At 37.6% G+C, this 10,588-nt stretch overlaps 1 protein-coding gene across 1 annotated transcript; it reads right to left on the reverse strand.

Annotated features, from left to right (window-relative positions):
- Positions 1–4,118: 4,118 nt before the first annotated feature.
- On the reverse strand, positions 4,119–5,294 carry LOC134287458 (uncharacterized). Its single transcript, XM_062849294.1, has 2 exons — positions 5,075–5,294; positions 4,119–5,008 (listed from the first exon to the last, which is right to left on the reverse strand). Exon 2 carries the CDS (start codon positions 4,996–4,998, stop codon positions 4,126–4,128), a length of 873 nt encoding a protein of 290 aa, XP_062705278.1. The 5' UTR covers positions 4,999–5,008; positions 5,075–5,294; the 3' UTR covers positions 4,119–4,125.
- Positions 5,295–10,588: the final 5,294 nt, after the last annotated feature.

The following is a 10,588-nucleotide window of genomic DNA, read 5'->3' on the forward strand; positions in this document are numbered from 1 at the left end:
CCAATTTAAATTGGATCATAAATTTTATATGATGAATCATTTTTGATGATGAATGATTAATGATTGATTAATATTTTTTCTTATGATTATGATTACTGATTAATGATTAGATTGCAAAAATAGTGTGATGAAGATGAATGATTAATGATTAAATGAGATTTTTTTGTGATTATGATTAATGATTTTGATTAATCTTAATCATTAATCATTAATCATGATTAAATTTATGATTAATCATTAACGCTCTGCTCCTAGTACTCCCAGGGGGTAGATTTTTTTTACACTGATACCTGCAGGTATCCTTCTAGGGATTCTTTCAAACTGTCTTCCTAGGATACTTCCTGAAACGGCATTGGTGATTCTTCCAGGGATTTTTTTTTTCTAAAAACTCATCCAGAAATTCCCCCACAGATTTTATCGATGAATAACTGAAGAAATTACTCATGAAATTCCTCCTTTGCCTTCCTCTAGGAGTTCCAGCTGAAAGAGTTCCAATAAAAATTCCTAGAGAAATTTCTAAAAGATTTTCTGGAGATAGCATAGTTTGAAGAACCGCAGTTAATATTGCTTAACCCGTGTGCTTGTGGCACACAGCGTGAGCCCGGTGTCGCTGCAGGTAGTCAAAGACGCGACTGCTCGAGGGTTAAAGAATCCCAGCTGAATTTCCGGGAGGTAGGCCAAACCGAGCTCTTGAAGGAATCTCATGAGGAGTTTTTGGAGAAAACGCTGCATAAAATCCATGAAAAAATCTCTGGAAGAATTATAGGAGGAACTTTTGGAAGGCTCCCAGAAAGATTGTCTTGAATAATAAGACCAGAAATAGCCAAATGTATTCGAAGTGGACAACCATCGTGATAATATGCTACAAATTTCAAAATCATGAAGTTTGATATGTCGCAAGATAGTGTTTTTTATCGTAGAAAAATAAACCCCGGGATCAGCGTTACCAGGGATGCCAGATGATTTATCGAAAAATCTGTATCACATTTTTATAAAATCTGCACATATCTCATTCAAAATCTAGCTGAAAAATCTTTATCCCACACAAAAATAAAATAGCTCCTCTAGTTCAAAAATCTGTGTTCATATAAAACAAAATGGATTCTCAAAATTCTGTATAATACAGATAAATGTGTATATGGCATCCATCATTGTAACCGACTCCGGAAAATCACCATAATCGGTTCAAAAATGACCAAAAGTATTTCGGATATCCTAAAAAATAGCTCAGAATGCTACATATGGGCCCGTTCATTAACCACGTAGACTTTTTGGGGGGGTTTCTGACCAAAGTCTACGCTCCATACAAATTTTAAAATTTTTGTATGGACAAAAGTCTACGAGGGGGGAGGGGGGGTCTAAGATGGCCAAAATTTGGTCTACGTGGTTTATGAACAGCCCCATTCGAAAATCACGAAGTTTGAGGTGTTGCGTGATGGTATTAAATCATACTAAAAAATTGACCTGGAACTGGTTCCTCGGATCATTCGTAAAACTGGTTCCACGGCACTTAGTGACCGGGACGGACTTTCAGACATATTGTTTCATCATTCTAGTTCACTTAGGCCTGAAAACTAAACTGTTCTCACATCGAAAATTAGCTTTTTCCAACATGGTCACTTCCAATTTGACCCATTTGATTCTGCAATAACTTCGGAACCAGGTGGACATTCCAACAATCCCTAGGAAACCCCTAAAAGAGAAGGATATGTGCATCTTGTGTCGTCAAAAGCTGGTTGAAGAATACTGAAAAACTAAAAAGCTATAACGAAAATGTGTTTTCTCGCACTCTCGTCAACCTTCCGTAACTCGCGCGGTTGACCAACACCGCCAGCACTACGCTAGGGCTGAGAACAAAAACCGAGATTTTTTCAACGTGTTGTACAAAATACAACAGCGCGATCGCTCGAGGGTTAAACCTTTTTTACGTATAATATACGTACAAGATACAATAGGGGATTTTTTTTATTACAGTACGGGTTTGGTCAGAATGGTCTCAGATTTTCATGAAAATTTTTTCCCCTGACACTACTCACTTTGAAAAATCATAACTCAAGATCGAAGCATTGTAGAAACAAAGTTTTTTTTTTTACAAAATGAAAGCAAAATTTCTCAAAAAAAAATATGAACTGGAAGAAGTTTTCCACAAAATCTTCCACAGTTGAGAAAATTCGTGAAAAAAAGCCGGAAAACTATTCCCGAACTCGCGGGAAGTTTTCTAAAAACATATTTTTGAGAAGGTAGTTTCATAAGCTTTGATGGCTGAAATTTTTGGAATGCACTTGTTTTTCGTTCTTGAGTTATGGCCAATTATGTGAAAAATGACCATATAATATATGCGTACATGGTTATTTTTCACAAAATTGACCATAACTCGGAAATTAAAAAGTCCACTCCAAATTTTCAGCGATCAAAGCTTATGAAATCACCTTCTCAAAAATATTTTTTAAAAATTTCCCGCGGGAATTTCGGGAAGTTCGGGAATAGTTTTTCCGGCTTTTCTTTTTGAATTTTCTCAACGGTGAAAAATTTAATTTTTTATTATTCCTAAGAAAATTTGCTTTCATTTTCATCAAAAAAAACTTTGTTTCTATGATGCTTCGTTCTTGAGTTATAATTTTTCAAAGAAAAGGCTTATATGTAACATTTGGACATTTTTCAACAAAATTGGCCATAACACAAAAACGGAAAAAGGCGCATTCCAAAAATATCAGCGATTAGAGCTTATGAAAGTACCTTCTCGAAAATATTTTTTTGAAATTTTTTCCGGCTTTTCTTTACGAATTTTCTCAACTGTGGAAAATTTTGTGGAAAACTTTTTCCAGTTCATATTTTTTTTTAATTTGTGAGAAAATTTGCTTTTATTTTCCAAAAAAAAAAACCTTTGTTCCTATGATGCTTCGTTCTTGATTTTATTTTTTATATTTATTTTTTTTTACACAGCATCAGCGTGGTGCAGGTAGTTGTGATCGACCACGCATGTGTCGGATGTTTCGCTTTTTTTAGATTTGAATTATTTTTCAGCAAGGTTGATCAATTTTAATTTTGTGTGCAGTTAATTGCATCTCTCGGTCACTGATCCAGTTATAATATTGACTTATTTATCTTGAAACAGGTTACCAGATGGCGAATTTTTGATTGCTGCAGGTCAACAACATGATATTTTTAAACTGCATGCTCTCGCTTCAGTTGCATCCCTAAAAAATGCCATGCTTTCGCGTTGGCCCAAACCGGTTCCCATCCAAAATACATTCTCTTTCGCTGCAGTCGCTTTTGACGCTTCCAAAATTCATACCTCAATCAGTACGACATTGACCATCAGAAGGATCTGTTCGAACTTGCGGTGCAAAATGATTCTGTCCATTCTCAACTGGACCATGTTGACGGTGTTCGTCTTTACCGCGCAAATAACTCCATCCCATCAGAAGCGAAAACCCGACCCCGCCGAAATGATGTTGGAAATCTCTGAAGCTGGTGAAGTTAAACAGATTCCCCTGATTCAACCGGCACTGGATGCTATTTCCGGGATTTGGTCGTCGTTTTCCGGAGCAGAATCGAAACCAGTTGCAACGGCGACGACGAAGGCACCGTTGGTGCAAGCTGGTAGAATCTCTACGCCCAAGCCGGGTGTGAGACCGGTTAAAGCTGGGTCGGGGACGGTTAAACCCACGATGGTAAACTTCAAACCGCCTGAAGCTGTGAAGCCGATGGCTTACCACCCGGTGGCTGCGAAGCCAACGAAGATTGGGAAGCTGAAAACTACTACTGCGAAGGCAATTACTACGGAAAAGACAATTCTACAAACATCGGTGACCCCGGAGAAAGTCACCGTCACACCTAAGGAACTATCGGTTGCCATTGTAAGTACGTTACCAACGGAAATCAAGAGAAGTTCGGAATCGACAGCGACTATGGAGCCAACGACCACTTCCATCAGACCAAGTCGGGCGAACAGCGAATTAACCCAGATGACACCGGTTCCAATTGAATACGTCCTGCGGTTGGAGGAGCTTCTTATGCAACTCCAGGAATATAACAATGAACTTACGAATATGCGTACAGAAATAAATGTCTAATTTGCCCAAATGTGTGAAGGTCTTTTTATTCATTTGTCCCCAAAGTTCTTTACTGTTCAATCTGCTGTTGATTTAACTGATATTCTACCACCTGTTGAACGGGTCCATCGTACCCAGCGACGCTTGGAATGTCCGGACTACTCAACTGGTCCGAAACCACCGTGGGGACGGTTTCTCCCAACGATCGGTCGTTGCGATGCTTACGACCGGGTTTCTTGTTTCTCTTGGGTGCCACCATAGGTCTAAATGGTTCATCTTCTGTCACAGTTTGTTCTGTTGTTGATGCTTCTGCTTTGAAAACTCCAAAATTGTTTTTATAGTATCCGATGCTGTACGATGCAGGGATGTCGGCTTGCGGGACTGCCACCACTGTTTGATGCACTATCGGTGCAGTTGGTCCTTCGCTGCTCCCGGCATGGTGAGGAGGATATGGTCCACTTGGTTTATGGTTAAAATGGTAGGTTGCTGTGTAATGTTTCTCACGGGACGCCCGAATTGCTTCGTCGACCTTTTTGTCGATCCGTTCGATGTACTTCTTGATGGCGATGAGCGACTGCCCAATCTGCTTGACGCATTTCTCCAGTTGCTCTCTGGCTTCGCGGATTTTCTTCTGCCGCTCCTTGGAGAACTCATCCTCCTCCTCGCTGGACATCTCTCCGCCGCCCATCATGTCGTCGATATCATCCTCATCCGAATCGTCCGGAACGGGACCCCCGTGATGACCGGTTGAGTTTATATCGCCCTCAATTTGACTGCGGATTTTGAAGAGGGCCTTCCGGATGTCTTTCTGCGCTTCCAGCATACTCCGAAGAACTCGACGCTTTTCGGAGTCACTCATCGATGGATGTCCGCCACCGTCGCCACAAACGGCACCGAGAAGCATCAGTGCTCCGTAGAGCAGGAGCGTCCATCTGGCGTTCATTTCTTAGTGTCTGAGAATGAAAATCAATCGGAGTGTAATAAAATCCCCAGATAGCATCTGAGTTTGTGATCGTTACCCCAATTTTCCGGCTATCGATAACCGTTCAAGCAGGACAAAGTGCAAAGAATAAATCGTGCTTCTCCCTAGCTGGTCAGTTTTATATGCTTTCTCTATTTCAGTTTGAACTTCTCTTTGGGTAACTGTCGAAAATTGCTACTTTCTCCGTTGTTGTCGCAATTCGATCGCCTATACTAGAGGGATGTGCTCGATGTAGGAATCCAAAAACGACTGCGACGAATGATTCTTCTCCCACGTTATACATACCCATTGGACTGCAGTTTTCACATACTACCGAACACGTTATAAATAACGAGTAGATGTCTTTTGACAGGTCAAATAAGATGATTTGAACCACAGACTTGACAAATTGCATGTTATCACCGATTTCATGTTTTCACGAAGAACATAAAAGACATAAACAAATTATGCAGGTGTTGTTTTTTTTTTCTATTTTCTTGAATTGTATCTTTATGCAAGTTTTTCACTTGCTGTTGTTAAAGTTGTAGTTTTTAGTGGTCCATTGTTGAGGAAACGAATTATGTGTTCTGTAATGCCTGTAGAAGGGTTTTCTAAAGCCATTTTTTAAATTATGTTTTTATGATTTACTTAATTTTTCGCATACAATCCTGAGAATTTTTATAGTTAAACATTTTCAAACCATAATAATAAAATTACTAACTGTGTATTTTTAAACATAAATGTAAACTAAGCATTGGATGAGCAGAAGTGAGCTTGGATCAGATTATTGTTTAAAGCGAACCTCATGGATGAGCTTTGCCAAAGTAGTGTAAAAGATAGTTGGTAAAGTAATAGAGATGCAAACCAAATTACTGATGGTTTTTAATGGTTTTTGGTGTCACCAAGTCTTTAGTTGCATCGTGCTGAGGAGCGTGGGTTTGATTCTCGTCGCAGCAGCCAGGAATAGTTTTTGGCTGTGCCACTGAGCATTGCATGCTTGTCGGTTGTCTTGTGTCGTGCTTCCTTTAAAGAGCTTCAAAGTCTCTTCAAACATCCGACTCTCCGTATCTAATGCACCGATTAACATGCTATTTTTGCAGTACTTGTAAAAGTAACATTTTATACTTCAAAAGTACACGTCGTAAAAGAATTTTTTTTGAGAGAAAATATTCAACTTTTTTTATTCGTTTCTTTGTCAAAACAAATCTACATTATTCTTTGATTTTTTTTTCTTAAGTTCAAGGATATTTTTCCTTATCTCCACCGATATCTCGACTTCCATCAATCGTCAGAGTTGTGTTTGAATGGTCAAATGATATTATATCCAGCTTTCTATTCTTGCAAATATATTGGAAATTCGATGACTGAAACTCAAGGTACTTGAAATTCCGTAAATTATATTTTTTTGGAAACTGTAGAGCTTAATTATGAGGTAAAATTCAAAAATTGTCCTGCCTCAAATTCTCTGAAGCACGGTATCGAAAGCAGCTCGTAATTAAGCATCGAACATGTTCGTGGAAGATTAGAGTTCACGGTTTTCGTTTTATTTTGTGATTTAGTATAACCATTCTTATATTCTTATTTACATTTGATAATCAATACAAGACACTGAAGACGACCTTACAGTTGAGGTCGAAATACGTATGTGTCAAAGGATGCAAATTCTTAGTGGAATTCAAAGGAACAGTATCGTAATCCGGATTCAAATTGATCACTTTAAAACAACTTTTGCTGATAACATTAGTGGTAATTCAAATATTGCCAGAAGAATTTATGTAAAATAAGTACCCAGTGGATCTCTATGAAACCATGTGACAGAATTTTGTTCAACAAATTTAAACTTTTAGTTAATTACTTCAAAAAGCAAAAAATTGAAGATGCCACTTTGGGGTGAAATTGATCAGTATACAATTAAAGCATCGGTTAAAAAGAAAAAAAATCCTTATCCACTTAATTTCGCTCTTCTAAACCCGAATAACGCATCAAAACTCTTACAACTAGTGAATTTGACACTTAAAATGCAAAATTAAATTAGGAAATTTCTCCGCTTAACGCCTAAAGGTAGGAAATTTCCATTGGAATAAGTGATTTCTGTTACAATAAATGACGTTTTCGTCAAAAAAGAACTTTTTTTTAGCTTATTCATATTCAGAATAGCTTCATAACTTGCCTACCAAGGCTCCACAAAAATGTTAAAACAAAAAAATACGGGAAGTCCTAGAGGCAATCGATTGTATAGAAGCAATGATTTCAGCTGAGTGAGAAATACATTGCAAATTCCTTAAAAAAATAAGGCAAAACTAACTTTTTTCTAAAAAAATAAAAGATTAAACTCATCTCTAGAAATCTATGAACTAGATGAGGTTAGAGGTTTGAGATCATTGCGACGCTTGGAATTTCCTGGTATGCAATTACAATGTAGTACCCAAATGATCAATTTCACCCCGGTTTACGGTACTTAACGCGATTTTCTTTTTTACTGACATTCATTTGATAAATGTTTATTTTAGTTCTAGTTAATCTAGTTTAATAATTTGTGTATTTGATTCCATTTCAGCTAGTTGTAAAGCATTGTCCAGTTAGAATCCGGACGCAAATGATAATTTATTGTGACGCTCTCAATGATCATAATCATATTTGTTTTACAGCAGTCTGATCATAAACAAGTCCTCTATTGATGGTGAAAATTTCATCGATTTTCTTGCTACGAGTGAAAAGTTATTTCAGATTGAAGACAAGTGAAGGAAAAAAATCTTGCACAAACACGCTGAAAATTAAGCGTGGTCAGGTACGACAGTCGCGAAAAATGTTAATATCTCCATAACCATTATGTGTGATGTGCACAGATGTTGTTAACTATGCCATGAGGAAGTGCTCAAAGAAGATTGAAGTTTATGTTCATGGATAAATCTGCTTGGAATTCCAAGATTTGCCAGGAAGTTCGAGCTCTGGACATCGTTTTCTCACATCACGATTTTGACACCAAATGTGTACAAAGATGATAACCTCAAGAATCGCGTGCTGCTTTTCAAAAATGCCCACAAGGGATCTGTAGAGGTTTGAGCTAATTTGGTGAGCTATCACGACAGCCTGAGATGTATAGTGGTGTCATCACTGTTGGATAGTGTTTATAAACGAAAAAACACTCAAATTTCGCTTCTTTGGAATTCACTGAATAGCCCTTAATTTCGCAAGAAGAGAAATATTTGGCAAAGTTTCTTTGGAATCCTAATCAGATTGGTAGAGGGTCTCAGGACACTACAGAGATGACCTGATTGTTAAACAAATCCGCCGAAGGGGTTGATGTTAAAATTTACTACCATTGTGCAGATTTTTAAGGAAGTAATCACGAAAAAAATGAGAAAATGTATTGAAAATTAAATTAAATAATTTTAATGATATTTTTCCATGAAACTACAGTAAATTATCTTTGTTTTGAGGGCTTCACCTTTTCTGTTTGTTATTCCAACTCTGAGATATAAGTGATTATCTGCGTCCGGATTCTAACTGGACAATGCTTTATGTCCGTCGGTGGCCGATTGGAAATAATATATTTTCCATCGAGATAATGCGGAACTAGTACATCATCGGATAGCTATTCAAAATATAAAAAAAAGTTCCCTTATGCTTAAAATCGATGAAAATCCAAAAAAAAAAGTAAAAAAGTAAGGCTGCTTGGCCAATTTTTTATTGAATGTCAGTTTTCTACAAAAAAATAACAAAAAATCGAGAGGATAGGTGTGTGGAATAATTGAATTGTGTGCCTTCTAACGTAGATCTGCGATAAATATTAATCTCAAAGTATTGTTTTTTCTTGAAGTCATTAAGGTGAAACATCAAGAAATCTCATTGCAATTTTGCATACTAATATTAGAGGCACATATCTGACGAAAAAAAAACATCGAACCAAGCTACATTTGACATTTACCAGTTAAACAGTTAAGAGTGCACCAAACAAGAACAGTGACAGACCAACGAATATAGAAATTTGATAATTGACATTGATACGAAACAAACACAAAGACGGCCATATTTCTGTTTTGTGGAAATCTTCAGAACGTAAAAATAACTTATATAGAGCTATATGCTTAACAGAGCAGCAGCTGTCAAAATATCAAAACATTGCCAATTTCACTAGTGTTGCTAGTTGGTCTCGGTGGCCCGACTGAAGTTTATAATTGCCGGAGGATTCTAGGTAGTCGACACAGTTCGAAAATATAATGTACAAATACATGATATATCATGCACATAATTGGAGCGTGATAAATCATGTACCTTTACATGATATTCTAAGCTTGTGATATCATGTAAAGTTCGTATGGCCTAACGTAAGTTTCTATTATAACCAACGATACAATGATACATATTGCCCATTTTACTGGCATATTACCAGGTTTGCTGGTATGTCTGAAACATACTGGAAAAACTTGTAATTAGAAGGCACGAAATGTTGCTAATTGACAAATTGAGAGATGAAATTTGTGAAAAAAATCGCGTTCTGGTGGGATTCGAACCCACGACTCCGTATTCGCTAGACCGGCGCTTTAACCAACTAAGCCACAGAACAGGTAATGGTTCTGCGGAATAGAAAGCCAAACTGACTCCGAAGCCGCCCCGTGAACACTTCTATTTCACAAACTCATCTCTCTTTTCGGCTTAGATGCCAATCCACAACACACTCCTGTTTGTGCCCACTAACGACAAGTGCGAGCGAATTATTTATATGAAGCCGAGGCTTGTGTTGTGGATTGGCATCTAAGCCGAAAAGAGAGATGAGTTTGTGAAATAGAAGTGTTCACGGTGCGGCTTCGGAGTCAGTTTGGCTTTCTATTCCGCAGAACCATTACCTGTTCTGTGGCTTAGTTGGTTAAAGCGCCGGTCTAGCAAATACGGAGTCGTGGGTTCGAATCCCACCAGAACGCGATTTTTTTCACAAATTTCATCTCTCAATTTTTCAATTAGCAACATTTCGTGCCTTATAATTACAAGTTTTTCCAGTATAACCAACAATGCTTCAGAAAAAGAATGAAATGTAATTTCACTTTTACAAAAGTTTTCAAGCACTGATTTAGAAATAAGTTTTATGTTTATTTTCTTCTAATAATAACATGTTTTTTGGGAAATCCACACATTATCTGGAGTGAAAAATATCTGTTTATGAGCCGCACTAGTAGCAGCAGCAGCAGCCACAGGAGTCCGTAATGAAAAAAAGTTCAAGCGGAAATCCATCGAAGACAGCACCTTGGTCCGTTTCTTCCTCCAACGGCTGTTAATAGATCATTTGAAATACTTACTTCAAGTTGAAACCCGTGGCAAAATCCTCTGGAAACTTCAACTTTTCGGGAGCTCTCCTGCAGCAATCCGTTCCAACACAGTAGCCGTGTTTGTTTTGATCCACTTGTCATGCATTCAGCTGAACTAGCGTATCTTTACATTATGGTCATGTAATATTCGCGACTTTTTCATACAAATATTATGTCCGTTTGCAAATTCAAGATGCTGCAGGCACAAAGTAAAGTTGTCATACTAATTTCGATTTCAGTATATTGGAATATTCATCAACAGTCATTTC

This window comes from Aedes albopictus, chromosome 2, assembly GCF_035046485.1.
Source record: "Aedes albopictus strain Foshan chromosome 2, AalbF5, whole genome shotgun sequence".
NCBI lineage: Eukaryota > Metazoa > Arthropoda > Insecta > Diptera > Culicidae > Aedes > Aedes albopictus.

What these genes read in the sequence shown, in the direction of transcription:
- LOC134287458 (XM_062849294.1), bottom strand. Translation starts at nt 4,998, where the DNA reads ATGAACGCCAGATGGACGCTCCTGCTCTACGGAGCACTGATGCTTCTC.